General features: G+C 51.5%; 1 protein-coding gene across 3 annotated transcripts in view; it reads right to left on the bottom strand.

Annotated features, from left to right (window-relative positions):
* Positions 1–25,255, bottom strand: part of TRIOBP (TRIO and F-actin binding protein) — a 246,669-nt gene that overhangs the window by 49,385 nt on the left and 172,029 nt on the right. For all 3 annotated transcript variants that reach the window (XM_078684096.1, XM_078684100.1, XM_078684103.1), the window contains exons 7-11: positions 4,949–5,080; positions 4,600–4,747; positions 3,448–3,568; positions 2,763–2,922; positions 2,521–2,628 (exon numbers count right to left, since the gene is read on the bottom strand). In XM_078684096.1, the coding sequence (XP_078540222.1) occupies positions 2,521–2,628; positions 2,763–2,922; positions 3,448–3,568; positions 4,600–4,747; positions 4,949–5,080 (669 nt within the window). The remainder of the gene's footprint in view (positions 1–2,520; positions 2,629–2,762; positions 2,923–3,447; positions 3,569–4,599; positions 4,748–4,948; positions 5,081–25,255) is intronic.

The following is a 25,255-nucleotide window of genomic DNA, read 5'->3' as shown; positions in this document are numbered from 1 at the left end:
TGGGGAAAGAAGTGAGCCGCGGAAGGACTGCATGGTGCACGCGGAAAGGAGGGGAGGAACAAGGGAGGGGAAGGACACCTTCGGGTAATGTTTGCGCTATATAAAAGCGCATTAAATAAATAAGTAAATGAAGTCCGCTTTAGGAATTGTAAAATTCCTGGAGTCCAGTTTGTTTTGCTCTCTGCCGTCAAGTATTTTCAGTAGAGCAAGGAGTACGATTACAAACATGAACATTACGAACCTCCTGGAAAGTAAAGATACTTGCTTTGGCTGCAATAAATGTGCTGGTTTGTAGAGAGGATTCCTGTAAACAACAAGCTCTTGGCATTGCTGTGATTAGGGGGGGGCGGAGAAATGCGGCTCGGGAGCAAATGGGGGGAGGGGGCAGGGAGGCCAGAGGAGCTGTGAAGCATCCAGACTGTCCTGAAGAAAATAAGGTGCGAGGTGAGGCCAGAAAGAGATGAGAAGGGCGGATGGAGAGGGGGGAGAGGAGGTGAACATATGGCGGTGGGGACGGAAACATGCTAGAAATGACGAGCAGGGAGAGAATACAAGCCTTTCACCGTAACACGGCTGGCAGGGGAGGGGGCGGAGAGGGGAGAGGTGCGACACGGCAGTAGGAGGAGGAGGGGGGAGGAGAGTAGGGGAGGCACGGCCTAGCGGCAGGCGAGGAGAGGAGGAGGGGGGGAGGAGTAGGTGCAATGGAATGGTGAGGGGAAGTGGCATAGCGGAAGGAGTGAAGGAGCACGAGAGACTGCGCAGAGAGGTCAAGAGAGTGACGTGTGTGGTGGTGTGCATCAGGAGGCACTGGGACAAAGGCAGTCAGAGAACAAGTGAAAAGAGACAGGCCACGTGGAGTAAGAGACAGCAAAGTGGAGAGGGTGGTCACAGGATTAGAAGCAGCCCAGGTAGAAATGTGGGGAAAGAAGTGAGCCGCGGAAGGACTGCATGGTGCACGCGGGAAGGAGGGGAGGAACAAGGGAGGGGAAGGACACCTTCGGGTAATGTTTGCGCTATATAAAAGCGCATTAAATAAATAAGTAAATGAAGTCCGCTTTAGGAATTGTAAAATTCCTGGAGTCCAGTTTGTTTTGCTCTCTGCCGTCAAGTATTTTCAGTAGAGCAAGGAGTACGATTACAAACATGAACATTACGAACCTCCTGGAAAGTAAAGATACTTGCTTTGGCTGCAATAAATGTGCTGGTTTGTAGAGAGGATTCCTGTAAACAACAAGCTCTTGGCATTGCTGTGATTAGGGGGGGGCGGAGAAATGCGGCTCGGGAGCAAATGGGGGGAGGGGGCAGGGAGGCCAGAGGAGCTGTGAAGCATCCAGACTGTCCTGAAGAAAATAAGGTGCGAGGTGAGGCCAGAAAGAGATGAGAAGGGCGGATGGAGAGGGGGGAGAGGAGGTGAACATATGGCGGTGGGGACGGAAACATGCTAGAAATGACGAGCAGGGAGAGAATACAAGCCTTTCACCGTAACACGGCTGGCAGGGGAGGGGGCGGAGAGGGGAGAGGTGCGACACGGCAGTAGGAGGAGGAGGGGGGAGGAGAGTAGGGGAGGCACGGCCTAGCGGCAGGCAGGCAGGGGAGGAGAGGAGGAGGGGGGAGGAGAGTAGGGGAGGCACGGCCTAGCGGCCGTGCAATCAAGTAGTGAGGGGGCGGAGCTGGGGGAGGCTGTGAGAGAGAGTAGGCAAGGCAGGCGGCTGGGGGCATGTGCACGCGCTTTTAAGCTCAATGCACATGCGCATTGAGCTTAAAAGTCACGGGCACTGCAAGGAATCGCCACGATTCCTTGCAAGTTAGATAAAGTCTGGATGAGCCCCTATAGTCTCGCTTGCTCGATGCGCATGCGCATCGACAGGCGAGACCTAACAATCAAGTCGATGCCCATGCGCGCTCTCACCGAGAGGAGGCGTCACCATACCTCAAGACTCGAAAGAATTCTTCGAAGACAAACAACTTGCAAACATCCAGTCACAACACTAGATGGCAGGAGTATGCAAAGCATGTGTATCTATAGCACACATGCGTGGAACACATGTGCACTACCAGACACAGAGCAGGTGGAAACAAAATGAAGCTGGGGGAAGAAGACACCAGAAAATGAGAGGCTGGAAAAGAACTAGGAAAACAGGAATGGTCAGAGAATGAGGTGACAAAGATGACAAATGAACAAGGGAAGCAAAAACAAGGAAGCAGATGTGAATGGAGCAGAGGTTGATGGAAGAAAGAAACTAGAGGTATGAATCTAAACAAGTAGGGGAAAATGCAAATAAACTGGATAAAAAGCAAGACAAAAAGAAGAAAGGCAAAGAATTAAACACATACAATGTGAGATGGGGAGAAAGGGACATGGGGTATTGATGGAAAGAAAATTGGCTGTTAGTAAAGGAAGACAAGTGCATGTGAAGGGGTGGCCATGAGAAGAGTGTCAGTGTAGTATAACATTCATTTCCCAATCTCACACACCCTCCCTCCTGACATGCCTGTCACCCCTCACAGCAGAGTGCTCACCTCCAGTTCACAGGAGTTCCTTTCACTATTCTGGGTGCCACCTTCAGTGTGTGTGGCCATGAAGGACCGCAGCTTACCGATTTCCTCTGACAAACGGGCATTCAGCTCCTATAAACCAGTAAAGAATAGGAAAATTAAATAATCTCAAAGCAAATCGAATTGTGAACAGAGCTGGGATCGAGACCCAGCCTTTGGGGCCACAAGTTCACGCCCCAATAGGCTCTGGATTAACACCTTCGTACCTGGTTCTGCCTCACTAATTCCCTGCCCTCCTCCTGGCATCGCAGTAGGGCCCGCTCCCTGTCCTCCACACTCTGCGTAAGTGAGCCAATTTCCAAGCACTTCTGCGAGTAGCGCTCAGAAAGAACCTGCAATTCTCGCCGCAGCGACTCCACCTCAGACCTGCAAGAGGCACAAGTTAGAGCTACTTATATTTTCTCTTACCTACTCCCTTCACCCACTTTAAGGCAGGCATTCAAATAATGCAATACTTAATTAACAGAAAAACCACAGAACAGTTCTAACACAGTAGTGAACAACACGTTTATATGGGTAGTACACTATACACACACACTCCTCCAAGAAACGTTTATCCAACTAGAGTTATGGGCTCTACTTCTTAAGTTTACACACAATACTTTTAGAACATTTAATTGCACCCGTTTCAGAAGTACGTCCCTCCAACTCAATGTTCAAGACCTTCTGCATTTCTGTAACCTGCTCCCCTTGTGTTCCTTGCAACCCACTTGAAAGTCCACCCTCTCCTTGGTACGCCCCCCCCCCCCCCCGAATATACTTCCATTGCTGCTCAAAATGAGTAGTGCAAATCTGCCATAAAGGGGGCAATAATAAAGCACTAGGGGTGGGACGGGCAGTAGAAACAAGAGCAGTGCGACTATATGAAGGAACAAGTGCAGTGCCACGTACTGATACTGTCTGCGCAGGGAATCCTGGCCCGCAGGACCAGTACCGCCTGACTGAAAGGTGCGCACTCTAGCGAGCTCCCTCTGCAGATCATCCTGGTGCGCTTTCCGCATGGATTCAATAGCTGAAAAAGAAAAGGGACAGGGGTCAAAGGCAAAGCTCAGGGAATCGCAACAAGGAGCTCTGGGACTGTGCATCAATAAACAAAAGGGTACACGTTGCTAGAAGGTGATGATTTAGGGGCGGGTGAGAGAATCAGAATAAGGATACGAGATGCTATAGCAACATAACTTGATTTAAGGCCTGCTAGTCCTGAGAGACCATAAAGGGAAGAACTAAGGGGAACAAAAGTAATTTAAGGTACTTGTTACAAGAAAGCAGCTGTCCCCTCCCCCCGAAGACTAAACATACCCTTGTGCTGATGACAAAGATCTGAAAGAGCACCTCCACCAAGACGGAGTCAAAGCTAGCATGTTTGCCGAAATCCACCATCAACTAGAAACCTTGAAACATCCTACCTTCTGCTACATGCCCTCCTGCAAGGCACGACATTGAGGCCTTGGTGTAGAGGAACTAGCAATATCTTCTAGTGTGTGTCACTCATGTGTATATCATTGTCTGCATTCCCCATTTCCAAGATACATTTTACTATGTGAATGGTCCTGGTTTAGTCGAGCTTGATAGAAATATTTAGATTCCTATGGCGAGAGGTATTCACTTTGGGATGTGAATGTTTTAAATTCTGCCAGCACAAGTTCCTGAAGTTGGATTGCATGTGGACTAAAAACTTCATAGTCAACATAATTTCAAACCAATAAAGAGCTTTAGCAGAATGCTCTTGCTAAAACCAAGTTTGAAGACCTTAAAGCCTTGCTGTTTTTAAAAATATCATCAGCTTAATGAAGTAGAGGACAAAATCACACACAAATGAAGAGAAAATACCCAACTAGGATGTTATGTTAAATATCAACAGGTGTTTGTGATTCGACCAACTTCGATAAGGAGGGCCGCAGGGTTGATAAGGAAAGGACTAGCCTGCCAAGTGGGGGTTGTGGCTGATCTACGTACATCCTTCTGTTCCCCAGTGACCTCCAATGCCCTAGGTGACAAGTGTGGTTTTGAAGGACTCCAGTAGGCAATGGAGCAGAACTTCACCTGCAGCCGTCATCGCAGTCTCCTCTGCCAGCTCCTGGTCTTTCTCTCGTTGTAAGCGCTCCAGCTCCCTCTGGTGGTGTCGCTGCAGCTCCTCCATGGCCTGACGGTGCGAGTTCTCCATCTCTGCAAGGCTACGCTCGCATGACTCCTGAGAAACAGATTGAGATGCCAACATCAATGAGGTAAATAAAGAAATGCAGGGGAAGGAGGTTTTTCATTCCAAAGTCTAATCCGCTCTAAAAGGCCCATCCGCCCCTCCCTCTCCCTCCCTATCTGTACCCCTGTCTTGGACAGGGGTACAGATTGATAGAAAATGAAGCTCTCCTTTCAAAGTTTCATGCACAGTTACCTGTGAAATGAAGCCCCGGGGCACATTCCCAGCAGACTGGGACTTGCCCTGACTGGTGAGCCGCTCATTGCTGGCACGGTAGGACTCCACCTCTCGCCGGGATCGGTCTAGCTGAGCCCGTAAGCTCTGAATCTGCCAGAGAGAGAGGAATAGCAATCACAGAGTTAGGAGTTTAGTGTTTCACAGGAAGTGGGAGTACTTGGCACTGCTGCTGTACATGAAGCCATGGAGCGAGTAACTGTCCTAAAAAGTTGGTAAGTACAAGAGGAGGTTCATGGGGTTGTCGTGCACTGGTCGGCTGACAACAAATTATGTGTAAATGACTTTCAATGAAAGAACATGGGGGAAAGAAAGAAATATGTTACTTACCTGTAACTGCAGTTATCCAGTATTGGTATCTTTCATAGAATCACACGCCTGAATCATTCCCCGTCGTCAGGATGGGAGTCCCCGGTACATAAGGAATATGCTACTTACCAGTATGCATCTGTTCTTGGCATGTAGGGCTGCTGACATTCATATCTTGCGAATAGATCGCCGCCTAGTGTTGGGTCCGGATGATTGCACATTGTTGTCCTGGAAGAGTCTTCGAAGTATCACGAGATAGGTGGCTCCTCCCCTGGACTACAGTGCGCATGGGCATCGGCTCCATCCTCAGATTGTTTTTCGCCATTGTGGCAGGGATGGAGTATGATACAGTAAGTGATGTCCATGCCAGAGATTAATTCTGAGTGCTACAGCTGCGACAGGCACCGGGGAGGAGGGAGGGCGATATGAATGTCAGCAGCCCTACATGCCAAGAACAGATGCATACTGGTAAGTAGTATATTCCGTTCGAGGCATGTGGGCTGCTGAATTCATATCTTGTGCATAGAATGTATAGCAGTCTCCCTCTAGCGGTGGTTGCCCGTGCCAGCTGCAGCAGTCTGAAAAAGAGTTTTGAGTACAGCCTGTCCTACAGCCGCTTGCTGTTTGGAGTGTACATCTACGCAGTAGTGTTTGGTAAATGTATGTATGGTAGTCCATGTGGCTGCTCTACATATGTCTTCTAGAGGAATGTTTCCTAGGAAAGCCATGGATGCCCCTAACTTGCGTGTTGAATGCGCTCTTGGGGGAACTGTTAATGCGCGTTTAGCTTTCTGATAACAAATTTGTATGCACTTAACAATCCATCTGGCTATACCTGATTTGGAAATGGGGTTGCCTTTGTGCTGTGGTGAAAAGGCAACAAACAGTTGCTTAGTTTTTCTGAAAAGTTTTGTCCTGTCTATATAGTACAGGAGAGCTCTCTTCACGTCTAGGGTATGTAGAGCTCTTTCTGCCACTGAATCTGGATTTGGGAAGAACACCTTCAGTTCTATAGCTTGATTGATGTGAAACTGGGATACCACCTTTGGCATAAATTTAGGGTTTGTTCGTAGCACTACCCTATTTGCGTGAATTTGTATGAATGGCTCCTGAATAGTTAGAGCTTGCAGCTCACTAACTTTTCTAAGGGATGTAATCGCCACTAGAAAGGCCACTTTCCACGTTAGGAATTGTATCTCACACGAGTGTAGAGGTTCAAAAGGTGGTCCCATCAGTCTGGTTAGAACTACATTCAGGTTCCAGACAGGCGAAGGTGGGTGTCTTGAAGGAATCACTCGTTTGAGTCGCTCCATGAAAGCTTTAATAGCAGGTACTCTGAAGAGTGAAAGGTGCTGCCTGTTCTGAAGATAAGCTGCCACCGCAGCTAAATGTATACGTATGGAACTGTAAGCCAGATTGCATCTGTGTAAATGCAACAGGTAACATATGATGTTTTGAGTAGATGCATCTAGCGGATTTATGTCATTATTGTTACAATAGATGACAAATCGCTTCCACTTCGCCACATAGCATGCTCTGGTTGTAGGTCTTCTTGCCTCTTTGATAATATTCATACAGTCAGGAGGCAAGTTCAGGTAACCAAACTCTATGACTTCAGGAGCCAGATCGCAAGGTTCAACTGTTGCGGATCTGGGTGCTGAATGTCGCCGTGGCTCTGCGTTAAAAGACTGGGTGTTAATCTCAGCCTTTGATGAGGCACCACGGAAAGTTCTAGGAACGTAGTGTACCATGGTTGCCTTGCCCACGTTGGAGCAACTAGGATGAGTGTCATTGAGTGTTGTCACAGTTTGCGTGCCACTAGTGGGGGAAAAGCGTACGCAAACTTACCTGACCAGTTCAACCATATCGCATTGCCCTGAGACTGCGGATGTGGAAACCTGGCGGCGAAGCTTTGGCATTTTGCGTTTTCCCTTGTGACGAACAGGTCTATTTCTGGGTGACCCCACTGCTGGAAGTACGGTTGCAGCACTGAGGGATGTATCTCCCACTCGTGCATCTGGTGGCTGTGTCTGCTGAGCAGATCCGCCATTTGGTTGTCCCTGCCTGGGAGGTGTTCCGCCATGAGGAAGATGTTTCTCTGAATGGCCCACTTCCACATGCTTTGCGGTAGATGTGACAACTGTGGATAGTGTGCCCTCCCTGCTTCTGTATGTAGTACATGGCAGTCATGTTGTCCGTCCGGATCAACACGACTTTGTTGCACAAATGTACCTTGAACGCCTTCATTGCCATAAAGATTGCCATCAGTTCCAGCAGGTTGATGTGCATCTTCCTTTGCTGTGTCGTCCATAGCCCCTGCACTGTGTAATGGAGGACATGCGCTCCCCATCCCAGGAGAGATGCGTCCGTTGTCAGCACTATTGGTGGCACAGGCTCTTGGAACGGTCGACCCCTGCAAAGGTTTTGTGGGTTCCACCAATGCAGAGAGGTGTATGCGCGACCGGTCACCAACACTAGAGTCTTTCAATTGTCCTTGAGCCTGGTTCCACTGCTGTGCTAAGCACTCCTGAAGCGGACGCATGTGTAGTCTCGCGTGAGGGACTATGAAGATGCAGGAGGCCATCATGCCTATCAACTGCATAAACACCCGTGCTGGGAGCGAATGTTGGGGTCTGAATCCCTGAATGAGCGATTGAATGCTGTTGATTCTGGCTGAGTTTGGCTGTGCCTTTGCTGCCAGAGTGTCTATTGTCGCTCCCAGGTACTGTTGTACGTGTGCGGGTTGGAGATGAGACTTTGTGTAGTTTAATGAGAATCCGAGGTTGTAGGAGGTGAATAGTGTGGGACATGTGGTTGGCACATTGCTGGGCTGACTTTGCTTGGATAAGCCAGTCGTCCATATAGGGGTAGACGTGAATATGGTTTCTCCGTAGGTGCGCCGCTACTGTCGCTAGGCACTTGGTAAACACCCTTGGGGCAGTTGTCACCCCGAAAGGCAGTACCTTGAACTGGTAGTGCTGATTTTGTATGGTAAACCTGAGATACTTCCTGTGTGCTGGATGTATTGGTATGTGGAAATACGCATCCTTCAGGTCTAGTGTTGCGAGGAAGTCTCCCTGACTGAGTAATGGTAGAACCTGCTGTAAAGTGAGCATGTGAAAGTGTTCTGACAAGATGTATTGGTTTAGGGGCCTGAGGTCCAGTATTGGCCTGAGAGACCCGTCCTTTTTGGGTATTAAGAAGTACAGCGAGTACACCCCTGTACCCTGTTGCTGTATAGGGACGAGTTCTATGGCCCCTTTTTGCAGCATGCTGATGACTTCCTGCTGCAATAAGTCTATGTGCTCTGCGGACATAGGACGGTGTCTTGGGGGTATGTTGGGTGGAGTGGAGGTTAGCTCTAGACAATAGCCGTATTGAATACGTTGTCTCACCCACCTGTCTCTGGTAATGCTCTCCCAGACTGGTAGGAACTGTTGTTATCTGCCCCCGACCGGTGTTACATGGTCCGGGGGCAGTGACAAGGTGTCACTGTTTAGTATTGGCGGAGGATCTGGTGTTGTTATTCCCTCGTCCTCTGCCCTTGCTGCTGTTGCCACGGTATCCACCTCTATTGTTTTTATTATAGGTGGTTTGCGTGCTCCCTTTATTGTATGGAGTCTGCTGGGATGCCTGGCCTCTTGTAGCTCCTCTGTTACCGGAGCGACGAAAGGAGCCGCCTCTGAATTGTTGTGACTGCAAGGCACCCATAGATTTGGCTGTCTCTGTGTCTTTTTTAATCTTCTCTAAGATTGTGTCCACATCAGGCCCAAATAAAAAAATCAGGGTTCACAGGCCGATTTAATAATGTGGTTTGAATCTCAGGTTTAAACCCAGAGATGCGCAACCAAGCATGTCTCCTGAGCATGACCCTTGTGTTGATGGCCCTGGCTGCGGTGTCTGCTGCGTCAAGCGCACATTTAATGGATGTGTTGGATATCAGTTTCCCTTCTTGTATCAGTGTTTCTGCTCCCTCCTTGTAGGCATCAGGCAAATGTTGTAGCAGTTGCTCTAGTGTGTCATAATGCGCCCTATCGTATCTGGCTAATAGGGCCTGTGTATTTGAAATTCTCCAGATATTAGCTGCTAGAGCAGCTACCCTTTTCCCAGATGCTTCTAATATGTTAGACTCCTTGTCTGGAGGAGGAGCATCACCAGTAGTTTGGGAGTTGGCACACTTACGAGCATTTGATACCACCAAAGAGTCCAATGGCAGCTGTCCCTTAATGTATGTTGGGTCCACAGGCGCCGGTCTGTATTTTCTTTCAATTCTGGGGTTAACAACCCTTGCTCTTGTGGTTTCTTTGAAAATGTCTCCTGCGTGTTTAAGAACACCTTTCAACATTGGCAATGTCTTAACTGATTTCTCTGAAGTGGAGAAAGTGTCAAACAAGAAGTCCTCTTCAATGGGGTCAGCATGCATTTCCACATCATGATTCAGTGCTGCCCTTTCTATTAATGCGTTAAACGCAGCTGTATCTTCTGTTGGTGAAGTTTTGACAGGATAAGAAGGAGTATCAGGAATAGTCTGTGACTCACCTGGGTCAATAGGGTCTGCCCAGGCTTGAGTCTGGTCATCCTGATCCGTGTCCGCAGGGTAATTATATTGTTCATTATAGTCATACCCCATATCCTCATTTGTGGGTGAGTATGCAGAAGTGTCTTGGCCATGGTAGGTGACAGTTTCAAAAAGGGACAGGCGATGTAGAAGAATCCCTTGTCCTTTTGAGTGGAATTTTATATGATTCCAGAGGATTTTCCGACCTGATCTTCCTTTGATAAAGGGTAAGTCTGCCAGATTCGTAGTCGATATATAGCTTCGACTGATTATCATAGGAGGGCTCTTGGTACACAAGGTCCTCTTCCAAAGGATGACCCCTTTTTCCCCAGTGACACCGTCTTGGGTGTCTCGACCCCGGTTTTCGGATCGAGCGCCTTAGGGCATGCAGTCGGGGGCAGTCCGAATTTTATCGGTGGCATAGAGTCTTTAGACAGACTGACCTTCTTCGGGGCCGGCGTCGATAGAGGTCCGCCCGACTTTGTCCTTTCGTCAATATGCTTTTGGCCCTGCGTTGCCTTCGGTGCTTGTTGCGTCGGAGGCGCGCTCTGTTGCCTCGATTCGACGTGCTCCTTCGAGGCGCCTTTGGGTTTCGGCTCGATGGCTTTGACGAGCTGTGGCCTGTCGACTCGTTGCTTCGGATCGAGAACCTTCCGAGACTAGAGTCCCTTGTTTGTGTCGCTGTCCGTCGACGTCGACCTCGTCGGTTCGACGTTCATTTTTGACCTCGCAGGGTCGACACTTTTTCTTCGTCGAATCCGATGTGTTCGAACTCTTCGATCCGAAGAGTGTCTTCAGCAGTTTCGGTTTTGACTCGATGGCTTTCGGTTTCGCTTTCAGTAGTGCGACTGATGGCTCGCGTGATATATTCTTAGCCGGGCCGAGACGCAGGGCTATAGAATGTTCATCATGATCTTGGCTAAGGCCTTCCGGCGATCCCTCGACCTGAGCCTTTGGAAGCCTTTCAGTGTCTGTTCCGAGCTCCGTACCCACTGTTGGGCCTGGTTCATCGCTTGAGTCGTCAAAAGACGGCTCCGATGGGGGATACGTCGTCCCTTTCCTCGACAACGTTTTCATTATCGACGTTTTCTTCGTCGTCTTCATAATAGTTTGAGTCATGCTCCGAACCGGGATCCGATTGCTGTTCTGGATCCTCAGTCTCGACGACCTCATCGTCTTCATCGATGATATTCACCGGGTCGGGCGCTGGCTTCGTCATCGTTTGCCTAGCTGCACGTCGGAGCCTAAGCTTCTTCTTTGACCTGAATCGAGCACAAGCTAGACAGTTGTCCTCATTGTGGTCTGGTGATAAGCACAATACCGACGACCCCGAAGGCCTTTTGACCTTTAGAAAAGTTTCCGAACTTGAGTAAAGAAAAGTACATCCGAACCCAATGGCGGAAAAAAACAATCTGAGGATGGAGAGGATGCCCATGCGCACTGTAGTCCGAGGGAGGAGCCACCTATCTCGTGATACTTCGAAGACTCTTCCAGGACAACAATGAGCAATCATCCGGGCCCAACACTAGGCGGCGATCTATGCACAAGATATGAATTCAGCAGCCCACATGCCTCGAACATAAAGTAATGTCCCATTAGACATATAGAGTAATAGGTCAAATGCCCCACATTAGTAACATATCCACGTTCTTTTGTAAAATGGACCAAACTCTAGAGAAGAGCCAATCAGCTATCACCTCCCTCTATAACCTTCCTGGAAGGAGCCTCAGTCCCTCAGATTTTCGTAAGCACCGTTCTAAGTAGGCGTACCACTAAGAGAATTAGAGGAGTCCTTCCAGGGGAGGCGGGAGGGTTGCATGTGAATCTATGATACCAATACTGGATATCTGCAGTTACAGGTAAGTAACGCATTTCTTATCCATTATTAGGGTATCTTTCATAGATTCACATGCCTGAATCAGAGTAGCAAGCAATGATAAGGACATTTCGGATGGTACAGTATATACAAAATCCACCAGATAATAATATATCAAAGTGACAAATAGAAAACATCAAAATGTAAGCAAATATACCATCAAGAAATACAATAGAGAAATGTGCGTATACGAGAAAGGATGGTGGGTTGAAAAGAAGGCTCACCTCTATCGAAATAGATAACGAAGTACTGCTTGTCCCACTTCAGCATCCTTCATGAGTTCTGTATTCAGGCAGTAATGCTTGGTGAATGTATGCGGCGTCTTCCACGTCGTCGCTCCACAAATGTCTATGATAGGCACACCGGCGAAGGGCGCCATGGATGTAGAGATCGCTCTAGTGGAATGGGCCCGAACTTTAGATTGCAGGGGTTGCCCCATCTGCTCGTGACAGAATGAAATAGCTGCAGAGATCCAGCGAGAAATACTTTGTTTAGTGAGTGGAAGGCCTTTTATAGGTCTACTGTAGGCCACAAACAGCTGGTTGGATTTGCGGAAGGTTTTTGTCTTCTCAATATAAAACTTTAGGCAGCATTTAAGATCCAGAGAATGTAGAGTCCTCTCTGCCATAGTGTGAGGATTTGGAAAGAAAGAGCGTAAGACTACAGGCTCGTTGAGATGGAAGTCCGACGGGACCTTTGGTACAAGTTTTGGGGTTGTTCGTAATATCACTCTGTCTTGTTTGAATTGCAGAAAAGGCTCTTGAATTGAGAAAGACTGGAGCTCACTTACTTGTCTTGTTGAAGTAAGGGCGAGAAGGAGTGCCGTTTTCCAAGAGAGATACTTAAGATCAGCCCTGTGTATCGGCTCAAAGGGATATTTCATGAGCTGATTAAGGACTGTGTTGAGCTGCCAAGTAGGAGGTAAAGTCTTCACAGGAGGAAAAGTCCTGAAGAGCCCTTTAAAAAATTGTTTGATCAATCTGTGAGACCAGAGAGAAGGGCCAGCAGAAGATCTTCTGTAACGGGATATTGCCGCCAAGTGAACCCTGATGGAGGCATGAACAAGACCCGAGTTCGCCAAATGGAGAAGGCAAGGCAATATTTGTACTGGAGAAGAAGAAAAAGAATGTATCTTCTGAGTTTTACACCAAATGCAAAACCTCTTCCACTTCAAAGGGTATGTCTTGTTAGTACTGTTTGCTCGAGCCCGAGCTAGAATGGCCCTACAATCCGGCGTAATATTTAGATTCTGAAATTCTTTGAACTCAGGAGCCAAGCGGATAACCTGAGAGATGCCGGAATTGGATGCTGGACTTGCTGGTGGTTCATTGTGAGGAGAGAAGGAAACTGCTTCAACCGTATTGGCGGTTCCAGAGAAAGAAGGTGAAGCTCTGTGAACCAATGTTGGCGTGGCCAAGCTGGGGCTATTAGAATGATTGTGCACTGCTCCGCTTCTTTTAATGTCCTGAGTACTCTGGGAATCATCGGAAATGGGGGAAAAGCGTATGCAAAGACGTTGCACCATGCGATCGAAAATGCATTCCCTAGAGATCCCTTCTGGGGATGCCAGCTTGCGAAGTGTTGGCATTTGGCGTTCTGCCTTGTAGCGAATAGATCTATGAGAGGAGTGCCCCATTGTGAGAATATTTGGTTGAGGATCCACTGGTCCAATTCACACTCGTGACACGTTGTGTGTTGCCTGCTTAATGAATCGGCTAGAACGTTGTCCGTTCCTGGGACATATTCCGCCCAAAGGGAGATATTGTGCAGGATCAACCAGTTCCAAATTTTTTGCGACTTGCAAGAGAGTGTTAGAGAGCGAGTCCCTCCCTGCTTGTTTAGATAGTGAATTGTCATGGTATTGTCCGTACGCACAAGCACTAGAGAATTCTTGATTCTTGGAAGGAAAGCTTGAAGGGCGAGGAAGACCGCCCGTAGTTCGAGGAGATTTATATGAAGCTCTTTCTCGAAGGGGACCCACTTCCCACTTAGCTGCAGTTCTTGGAGGAAAGCTCTCCAACCTCCCAGTGAGGCGTCTGTTGTGATGATTTGCAGAGCTGCTGGAAACAAGAAAGGCAAGCCTTGAGAAAGGTTCTGGGGACAAATCCACCATTGCAGAGCCTTGACCATCTGAGGGGTTATTCGTATGAGATCGTTGAATGAACCTGTGCATTGGACCCACTGCGCTGAGAGCGTCTCTTGGAGAGGGCGCATGCGGAGATTGCAGTGTGGAACCAGTAAGATACATGATGACATCATCCAGAGTAGGGACTTGAAGAGGCAAACTGTCAAGGACCTCTTGGAAGTTATGAGAATAGCCAATGTCAGAAGCTTGTCCTTTCTTTCCTGTGATGGAAATGCTTTCTTCTGTTTTGTGTTGAGGGTAGCGCCTAGGAAATTTATACGCTGAGAAGGCAGAAGGACTGATTTGTCCTGATTGAGTGTGAGTCCCAAACGATTGAAAAGCTGTAGACAAGCGTTGCAAGACCTGGACGCGTCCAAGATGGTGCCTTGATTAGCCAGTCGTCCAGATATGGATAAACTTGATGGTGTTGTTGCCTGAGATATGCAGCCACTGGAGAAAGGCATTTCGTAAAGATGCGTGGTGAAGACTTGAGCCCGAAAGGTAGGGCGCGGAATTGAAAGTGTCTGCCCGCTACTGCAAACCTTAAGAACTTTTTGTGATTCCGATAAATAGGGATATGAAAATAAGCATCCTGAAGATCCAGAGACACCATGTAATCTTCCGCATCTAGAATTTGTAGAACCTCCTGGATTGTCACCATACGAAACGACTGCTTTTTCAATAATTTGTTGAGAGCTCGGAGGTCTAAAATTGGTCTCCATTTCTTCTCCTTTTTCTATATCAGGAAAAAACGGGAGTAACACTTTCCACCATTGAGAAAGAGGAACTCTTTCTATCGCTCCCTTCTGGAGCATAAGAGAAATCTCCCGGAGAAGTATACGTAGATTTTTGTGAAGCATAGGTCGGGGAGGGGTTTGGGGAGGGATGTGAATAAATTCCAGTAAATGACCGAATTGAACTAATTGTAGAACCCAACGATCCGTTGTAATTTGCTTCCAATTTGTTAGAAAATGGGAAATTCTTCCTCCAATTTTTGAGGGTGGAGATGAACTGAAGTGAAATGTCATTGTCGTCGAGCAGTGCCTTTTTGCTGCCCTTTACCACGAAAGGATGATTTACCATAAGATGATTGCTGCTTACATTATTGATACTGTGGACGATGTGGACCAGAAGAGTAGGAAGACCGATATTGATAATCGCCTCTAGAAGAGGACTGCCCTCTTCCTCTTGATCCACAAAAGGAAGGATTTTTAAATTGTAAGGATCCCAACGCTCTGGCTGTGTCCGTATCTTTCTTTATAATTTGGAGAGCCTCATCAATTTTTGGCCCAAAAAGAAACTGGCCATCATAGGGCATATCCAAGATCTTAGTTTGAATTTCAGGTCGAAAAGAAGTTGCCTTCACCCAACCTTGTCGTCTCAACACTGCTGCGCCAGCCAGCTGACGAAATCCAGTTGACGCGATATCCATCGCGCAATCTATTATTTCTAATATTGAGCGTTCCCCTTCAACCAATATCTTCTTTGCCTTCTCTTTTTAGTCTTCAGGTAAGGCTGCCAGGTATGGAGCTATGTCTGCCCATAACTACCTATTGCATCGTCCCAATAGTGCTAAAGCATTGGACGCTCTTACTGTCAACGCAGACATTGAAGAAAAACGCATTCCAATGTTATCCAATCTTCTGCCTTCCTTCCAGCGGAGCGGTTAATGGGGCAGAAGGATTTTTGGACTTCCTTTTGGCCGCCTGCGTTATAACCAAATCTGGCTTGGGATGTCCTATTAAGCAAGCTGGAGCAGGATCGGGCGCCTTGTATTTTTTATCCAGGCGAGGCAACACCGGAGACACAGAGGAAGGATTTTGTATAATCTTAACACCCTGACCCCATAAGTTTTCTATTATGGGTATAGATCTTACTGACTTCTTGAAAGGCTCCTTAAAATCATATAAGAAGCAATCCTGTTGGTGGGAAGTCCTGAGTATTTGAAAACGTATACCTGCTCTCTCAACAATGTTATGGAACACCCCGATGTCTTCAGGTGGTCCGTCAGCCTGTGCAGGTACTGGAGAAGCAGGACAGGGAATTACCTAGTCGTCCCATTCATCATGTTTAGACTGGGTGTCTTGAAGTTCCCCCTCTTCATGCTGATCTTCCTCCTCATCATCATCATCAGTAGATGGAGGATACGACAAAAGGACAGGCTCCGGCTGTAAATTTAAAGGTGGAGGTCGCGGTCTTGGTGGTGGAGACACCGCCGGGGATTGAGGTTTAGGAGATGTTGGAAACCTCTGTTTGTAGTAAGTAATGAGGTATTGCAAATCCGAAACCAAGGAGGCTGGAAGACAAACCATTGGTGGAGGAGGCGGTTGATATTCTTCTTCCTGATCCTGGTCTTCCTCCTCTGAACTTTCTTGATATTTTACATTTCAGAGGGGCTTGTTGCAGTTTGAAACATGCCACCCTCATCCAAATCCTCCTCTTCCCTAAGACATGCTGGAGGCAGTGGTTGGATCCTACTTGGAGATGTTAGGGCCGGCGTCAACGTCTTCTTCGTAATTCTTAAATGCACATAAGTGCTATTCAGAATTGGATCAGTCGTCGTCGACGAGCCCGTCGACGGTGTGGTTGTTGATGGTGAAACGTTGACAGGTGTCTTAGTCGATGGAGTTCTCATTGACGAAGCAGTCATCGACACTGTTGTCATCACAGATGGAGAACTTGTCGACGGTATGGTTTTCGCCGACGGAGCCTTCGTCGACGATGGCATGGACATCAACAGGGCTGTCTTCGTCGTCGACGACCTAGTCGTCAGCGATTGCAGCGCCGACGGCTGCTTTGACGTCGACGATGTCTTCTTGATCTTTATCGTCGACAACACGGTCTTACCTGCCGTCGACGATGGATTCATCATCGTCGATGAGGTTAATGAAGACGTCGCCATGGAGACAGTTGTCGTCGACGTAGTGACACCTAAGGCTGTAGACACCGAACTCTTCGTCGCTGAAGTCGTCGTCATCGATGGAGTGGAAGAAGGCTTTCTGAAGGTGGTAACTTCCTGAGAGGACACTTTCGATGGTAGAGCCTTAGAATGGACCTCTGAAGACTTCTTAAGTGTCTTCTTTTGAGGAGGCTGTGACGAAGGGCCCGGAGATGCCACCATTGGTCTTTTTTGAGAGGCTTTAGAGGACATTGAAGAGCCCACACTCTCCTCAGAAGACTCCAGTTGGTCTCGGTCCTTCAGCCTTTGTAACCATATTAAAAGGCGTCCCTCTCGATCTTTGAGGGTTTTTGTGGAGAAGGTACGACATACCTTGCAATCTTTAGAAGAATGGTCCGGATAGAGGCAGTAGACACAATCTTGATGTTGGTCATCTACATGTAGTCGCTTTTTCCCACAGGAACCACAAGACCTAAAAAGTCCTTTCTTAGGTGTCTCAGCCAACTTCAGTCAAGAGATGAAATATAAAGCCAGAAAAAAACACTGGAAAACCAGATGAGAAGTGTTGGACAGGCCACATGAAGGGCTCGCTCCCTCCCCGCAGGACAGGGCCCGGGCCACCGTCAGCACCATTGCCCGGCCCAGCCGCCATCTTGGACACGGCACCACGCGGCCGCGCGGCCTCAGCCCGACCCCAACCCTGGGCCTGGCCCCGACATCCCGGCACCACCCTCCACCCAGGAGGTGAACGGACCACTTGGCAGGTCAATGGGAGTAAGAAGTGTCGATGGCTCTCCCCCGCCAGGTGCCGAGCACCCCCAGCCTCCTCGGGCGCTGGCTCCACCCCCCTGCTGGGTGTCTGGACTCCCTCATCCCAGACCTCCCGACCTCCAAGAGCGAGGGTCCGGACATCAAAGGGCGCCAGACCTATAACTGAGGCCGCCCCAGGACAGGAAGGCAGTTGTATCCTGGAGTCGAGAGACACCGCGACGAACTCATCCTTGACGGACTGCTGGCGCTGCCACAGCCCTGCCTTGTGAACTATTGTCCTGCCTGCTGGCGCTGCCGCGGCCCTCTGCAACCTTCATCCTCGTGGGACCTGCTGGCGCTGCCGCGGCCCTCTGCAACCTTCATCCTCGTGGGACCTGCTGGCGCTGCCGCGGCCCGTTGTAACCTTCATCCTCGTGGGACCTGCTGGCGCTGCCGCGGCCTGTTGCAACCTGCATTCTCGTGGGACCTGCTGGCGCTGCCGCGGCCCGTTGTAACCTTCATCCTCGTTGGGACCTGCTGGCGCTGCCGCGGCCCGTTGCCACCTACGACCTCTTCGGGACCTGCCGGCGCTGCCGCGGTCCGACCCATCCGAACACCGAGCTCGAGGATTGTGAGCTATCACCGTTACACCTCCGTACCCGTGGGTACCAAGACTGTCCCGCTACCCCCTTCCCTTACTAGAGACTAGAATTGAGAGGATCATCGTGTCCTGATCGCCTTGTATCGTACCACTCTACTACCAGAAGTGCCTATAAAAGGTGTTACCCTGATCTTTGTGTGGTGTCCATCTGTGGGGGGGAAGTTACCTGTCTGTGCGATCACTGTGCTCGGCCGACCCTCCAGGTCCCCGTCTAACATTGGTGGCTAGCGGCGCGATCCGAACCAACGCGTACCGTACAGACAGTAACTCACCCTACGACTAAAACCACAATGACGACCAAAGAGAGCGGATCGGCGGAGAAGTTCCAGATGGAAAAGCTGGAAGAATACAACCACCGAGACCTCAAACAATTTTGCATGGACTTAGGCATTGCTACCACCGGGCTAAGCACAAAAGAAGACTTCAAAAACGCCCTAGAGGCCTGGACAGAGACAAATACCGCAACCCCCCGGGACCCCGCAGCCCCGGAAGTCAACACCACCCGGACGGAGGAACGGAGAACAGGCCCTTCCCGTGAAGAGATCCAAGAGCGGGAAAAAAATAGATTACACGAGTTAGACTTGGCACGACTCAGATTAGACGGAGAATTGAAACTGGCGGAACAAAAAATAAACTTAGAACACTTACGGCTCAGAGAAGAGCGAGAGGAAAAACAGAGACAGAGAGACCTCGAAGAAAAAAGACTGGCATACGAGCACGAGTGCAAACTAGCGGAGATAGAAATACGCAAACTGAACAAAAACCTAGGGGTGCCCGAGCAACCGCACTCCCCGGGTCCTACCGAGCAGAAGGTCCACATCCCCAAGGATGTGGTCCGAGAATATCACCGGAACGACGACATACAGCAGTGGTTCAAGGCCTATGAGATTGCCATGACCGCCCACCGGGTCGCTCGAAGTGACTGGGGAGCCGGTCTATGGGGGAGATTCGTCAACGAGGGTCGTGATGCCCTGCTGCAGCTTCCGGACCATCAAATGACGTCCTATGACCACATGAAGGCCGCCCTCCTCAGTCGATATGGGCTTACACCCGAAATGTACCGCCAGAGGTTCCGCAACTGCACCCGGATCCCAGGTACAACGTGGTTGGAGTACGTGAACTATTTCAGCCGAGCCTTCGAGGGGTGGATCAAGGGTAACAACGTAACCACTTACGAACAACTCTTCAATCTCATTGTGTGGGAGCACCTCTCCAACAACTGCTTCGTCGAGCTCAGGCAGCACCTCCTCGACAGTAAATTGACTGAACCCCGGCAGCTCGCCACCGAGGCTGACCGGTGGGAGAGCACCCGAGTGGCCCGGAGTGGGCCGAATGAGCAGAACAGAACCAACCAAGGTCATCATCGTCCCCGAGGAGGAGGAGGAGGCCCGGGCCGGGGCAGAGACGCCGTCCCGGCCGCGCCCACTAACGCCACCCCGGCCCCAGCAGGCCGGGGAAACCCCCCGATGCGCCCGGGGTTCCGAGCTAACGTGACGTGTCATCGATGCCAGCGAGTCGGCCACTATGCCAGTGACCCGACCTGCCCGAAGAACCAGGTCCCCGGGCCCCGCCAGATGGCGGCCGCCGCCCTGGGAGAAGAACAAGTCTCCGAAGACACGGAGACCTATGAGTCGGAGCAGTTCGAGTGGGAACCCGCCGCCATGACCCTGGCATGCCTGGGAGGAAGAGACATGGTCCCGCGGACTCCCCTGCCCGCCAACACTCGGAAGTACAGCCAATGGGTGAGCATCAATGGGCGCAAGGCCGAGGCCCTGCGTGACACCGGGGCCAGTGTGACGGCCGTCCGTTGTCACCTGGTGACCCCAGAACAAATCCTACCAAACGTACTTTGCCCCGTCCGATCGGCAGATAACTCGGAGAGCCTGTGTCGGATGGCCTGCGTCCCCTTCGAATGGGGAGGAGTGTCCGGCATGCTGAAAGTAACTGTCCGCGACGATGCCCCCGTGGACTGCCTCCTGGGGAATGATCTCGAGAGCTCCCCGTGGGCCGCTGTAGAAAGAAGAGAGCATCTGGGGATGTTGGGTCTCCCAGACTGGGCGTGCGTAACCACCCGGTCCATGGCCACCCGCACCATCCCTAGACCAGAAGAACCAGAATGGGCAGCACCTCCGCCCTCGATCACTCCAGAAGAAGACTTCCTCCAGACCGACCACCCGGACCCCACCACAGAGGGGTCCACACAGCCCCCCGAGCTTCCCGACCTGGCTCAGTGGCGTCAAGAAGGGGGGCCCACCCAGGAACAATTCCGGCAGGAGCAAAAGACCTGCCCCTCCCTCGAGGGATTGCGACAGCAAGCGCTCGCCCAGAGCCAAGGAGACACCACCGGGGCCCACTGGGTTTATTGGGACAATGATCTCTTGTACAGCGAGCAGAAAATCGCAGAACTGGGGGCCGGGCGAGTGCTGGTGGTGCCCCTCCACTTCAGAGACTTCCTGTTGAACCTAGCCCATGATGTCCCCCTGGCCGGGCACCTGGGCCAAGACAAGACCTACCACCGCCTGGTGACTCACTTTTTTTGGCCCAAAATGAGAAATGACGTCTCTAACCATTGCCGGTCCTGCCCGACCTGCCAGGCCAGCGGGAAGAGCGGCCGCAAACTCAAGGCACCCCTACAACCATTCCCCGTGGTGACCACCCCGTTCGAAAGGGTGGGAATAGACATTGTGGGGCCCCTGGACCCCTGAACAGCACAGGGGCATCGCTTCATCCTGGTCCTGGTGGACCACGCCACCCGCTATCCTGAGGCGGTCCCCCTCCGTACTATAACAGCCCCAGTAGTGGGTCGAGCCTTGATGGGGATCTTCTCTCGAGTGGGCTTCCCCCGGGAAGTCGTCAGCGACAGGGGTACGAACTTTATTTCAAAGTATATGAAATCCCTCTGGCAGCAGTGCGGAGTCACTTACCGCTTCACCACCCCCTATCACCCCCAGGGGAACGGACTGGTCGAGCGGTTCAACCGCACCCTCAAGGGGATGATCATGGGGCTGGAAGAACCCCTACGCCGCCAGTGGGACGTGCTACTACCGTGCCTCCTCTTCGCCTACCGAGAAGTCCCCCAGAAGTCCCTTGGCTTCAGCCCCTTCGAACTCCTGTACGGACACCCCGTTCGCGGGCCTCTCAGCCTAGTGAAGGAGGAATGGGAAATGGCCCCCCTAAAGACCCCTCCGGACGTCTACAAATACCTCCTGACCCTCCGAAATCAGACCCGGAAATTCAAGGAGATCGCTAAAGCCAATCTGGAGGCCAGTCAGGAGGACATGAAGAAGTGGTACGACCAACATGCCTCCTCCATCGAGTTTGAACCGGGTCAGCAGGTATGGGTGATGTCCCCCATCGAACCGTGTGCCTTGCAAGACAAATGGACGGGGCCCTTCAAGGTGATCGAGCGCAGGAGTCCCGTCACCTATCTCATCGACCTGGAGTCCCCCCGGAATCCCCTCCGGGTCCTCCACGCCAACAGGCTCAAACCCCACTTCATGCGCTCAGAGCTCAGCCTGCTGATGGCGACCGACAGTGGCACAGAAGGAGACTCCGAGCCCCTCCCTGACCTACTGAGGACTCGGGGAAAGAGATGGCTCGGTGGACGGGGTCCGACTCTCCGAGGCCCTGACCCCAGAGCAGCGTCAAGATTGCCGGGCCCTCCTGCTGCCGTTCGCAAACCTGTTCTCCCTCGCACCCGGAGTCACCTCCTGGTGCCTGCACGACGTGGACACGGGGGACAGTCCTCCTGTCCGACACCGGGCGTACCGAGTACCGGATCGGGTACGTACATGCATCCAAGAAGAAGTCTCCAAGATGCTCGCCCTCGGGGTCATCGAGCCTTCGGACAGTCCCTGGGCCAGCCCGGTCGTCCTGGTCCCCAAGGCCGCGGCACCGGGCACCACGCCGGAGCTCCGATTCTGCATCGACTATCGGGGGCTGAACGCGGTCACCCGAACCGACGCTCACCCTATCCCCCGAGCAGATGAACTAGTCGACCGCATGGGGGCAGCCCGCTACCTAAGCATCTTTGACCTGACAGCGGGCTACTGGCAGATCGGCCTCACCCCCAGGGCCCAAGAACGTTCCGCTTTCTCCACCCCGGACGGGCACTACCATTTCAGAGTGATGCCCTTCGGCATGAAGAACGCTCCAGCCACCTTTAAAAGACTGGTGAACCAGGTATTGGCGGGCCTCGAAGAATTCAGCGCCGCCTACCTGGACGACATCGCGGTATACAGCCGCCACTGGGCCGACCACCTCCACCACCTCAGAGCGGTCCTGCAGGCCCTCCAACAGGCCGGCCTCACCACAAAGGCCAGCAAGTGCCAAATCGGCCAGGGGTCCGTGACCTACCTCGGACACCAAGTGGGGAGCGGTCTGGTGGCCCCCCTCCAACTCAAGGTAGCTGCCATCCAGTCCTGGCAACCCCCCGAAACACAAACAGAGGTCCGAGCCTTCCTGGGGCTCACCGGATACTACCGGCGGTTTGTGAGGGACTATGGCAGCATTGTGGGGCCCCTCACGGAACTCACGTCTAAGAACAACCCAAAACGAGTCAACTGGACTCCCGACTGTCACGCGGCCTTCGAGACGCTGAAGGCCGCCATGTGCACCGCTCCGGTGCTCCAGGCCCCCGACTACAGCCGCGAGTTCATCGTGCAGACCGATGCCTCCGACCATGGTATTGGGGCCGTCCTCTCCCAACTGAACCCCGAAGGAGTGGACCAACCCGTGGCCTTCATCAGCAGACGCCTACTGCCCCGAGAACAGCGCTGGAGCACCATTGAGCGAGAGGCCTTCGCAGTGGTATGGGCCCTCAAGAAGCTCCGGCCGTACCTCTTCGGAACCCATTTCCGGGTACAGACAGATCATCGGCCCCTGCAATGGCTCATGCAGATGCGGGGGGAGAACCCCAAACTATTGCGATGGTCCATCTCCCTGCAGGGGATGGACTTCACTGTGGAGCATCGCCCTGGCCAAGACCACGCCAACGCGGATGGCCTGTCCCGCTTTTTCCGCCTCGACGAGGAAAGTCCCCAAGAAGATGGGTGACTCTCCCCGCCTTCAGCTGGGGGGGACGCATGTTGGACAGGCCACATGAAGGGCTCGCTCCCTCCCCGCAGGACAGGGCCCGGGCCACCGTCAGCACCATTGCCCGGCCCAGCCGCCATCTTGGACACGGCACCGCGCGGCCTCAGCCCGACCCCAACCCTGGGCCTGGCCAGGCCCCGACATCCCGGCACCACCCTCCACCCAGGAGGTGAACGGACCACTTGGCAGGTCAATGGGAGTAAGAAGTGTCGATGGCTCTCCCCCGCCAGGTGCCGAGCACCCCCAGCCTCCTCGGGCGCTGGCTCCACCCCCCTGCTGGGTGTCTGGACTCCCTCATCCCAGACCTCCCGACCTCCAAGAGCGAGGGTCCGGACATCAAAGGGCGCCAGACCTATAACTGAGGCCGCCCCAGGACAGGAAGGCAGTTGTATCCTGGAGTCGAGAGACACCGCGACGAACTCATCCTTGACGGACTGCTGGCGCTGCCACAGCCCTGCCTTGTGAACTATTGTCCTGCCTGCTGGCGCTGCCGCGGCCCTCTGCAACCTTCATCCTCGTGGGACCTGCTGGCGCTGCCGTGGCCCTCTGCAACCTTCATCCTCGTGGGACCTGCTGGCGCTGCCGCGGCCCTCTGCAACCTTCATCCTCGTGGGACCTGCTGGCGCTGCCGCGGCCCGTTGTAACCTTCATCCTCGTGGGACCTGCTGGCGCTGCCGCGGCCCGTTGCAACCTGCATTCTCGTGGCACCTGCTGGCGCTGCCGCGGCCCGTTGTAACCTTCATCCTCGTTGGGACCTGCTGGCGCTGCCGCGGCCCGTTGCCACCTACGACCTCTTCGGGACCTGCCGGCGCTGCCGCGGTCTGACCCATCCGAACACAGAGCTCGAGGATTGTGAGCTATCACCGTTACACCTCCGTACCCGTGGGTACCAAGACTGTCCCGCTACCCCCTTCCCTTACTAGAGACTAGAATTGAGAGGATCATCGTGTCCTGATCGCCTTGTATCGTACCACTCTACTACCAGAAGTGCCTATAAAAGGTGTTACCCTGATCTTTGTGTGGTGTCCATCTGTGGGGGGGAAGTTACCTGTCTGTGCGATCACTGTGCTCGGCCGACCCTCCAGGTCCCCGTCTAACAAGAAGTTAACTGAGCAGAGCTCAGAGGAGACTCCCTTAGCACGACGTGCGGTAGAAAATCTGAGGGACAGGAGCTCCTACCAGGAGGGTTCCAGAGGCAGGTGATAGCCAATTGGCTCTTCTCTAGAGTTGGGTCCTTTTTACAAAAGGACGTGGATATGTTACTAATGTGGGGCCTTTTGCCTATTACTCTATATGTCCAATGGGACATTACTTATTTATGTACCGGGGACTCCCATCCCAACGACGAGGAATGATTCAGGCAGGTGAATCTATGAAAGATACCCTAATACTGGATAACTGCCACTTCTTGCAGTTCTGGAGTTTGGAAACAGCCCCTCATGCCAATCTAAGGAAAACAAATCACCATTAGGTTTCCATACTCCAATGAACCGGTCACGTACCAAATTTGTGACACCAAAAAAAAAGCTACAGAAGTTTTACAGTTTGGCTGCACCAAACGTTCTACTTTATTTTCCCCCTAACAGCCTTTCTCCAACTAGACAAGCTTTTTATCTCCCATATTGAGAAGAATATGCCAGTTCGAATGAAGCAACACATCTCCATCCCTCCAGAGCTTGTGCTTCCTCTCCCAAAATGCCCATATTCCACTTCTAAAAATTCACTACACAATACGCATATCAAGAGCTCAACAACAAGTCACAAGGAGAAAACATTACCCTTAAAAGTCTCCGATGAAAAGATGAGAAAAAGCCCTTGCATCAGAAAACACTCCTCAAACTCTCGTGGGTGGAGGACTCCACCGATCTTCAAAGCAGTAGTAAAATTCATGTGCAGCCTATTTAAAGAATAAACATTTGACCACATTGTCTAGCACCAGCATATGTATCCTTCGGATTATCTCACCCTCCCTAAACTACAGAGGCTTAGAAAATAT

Source organism: Lissotriton helveticus, chromosome 1_1, assembly GCF_964261635.1.
Source record: "Lissotriton helveticus chromosome 1_1, aLisHel1.1, whole genome shotgun sequence".
Classification (NCBI taxonomy): Eukaryota; Metazoa; Chordata; class Amphibia; order Caudata; family Salamandridae; genus Lissotriton; species Lissotriton helveticus.
This window is presented reverse-complemented; position numbering and strand designations above follow the sequence as displayed.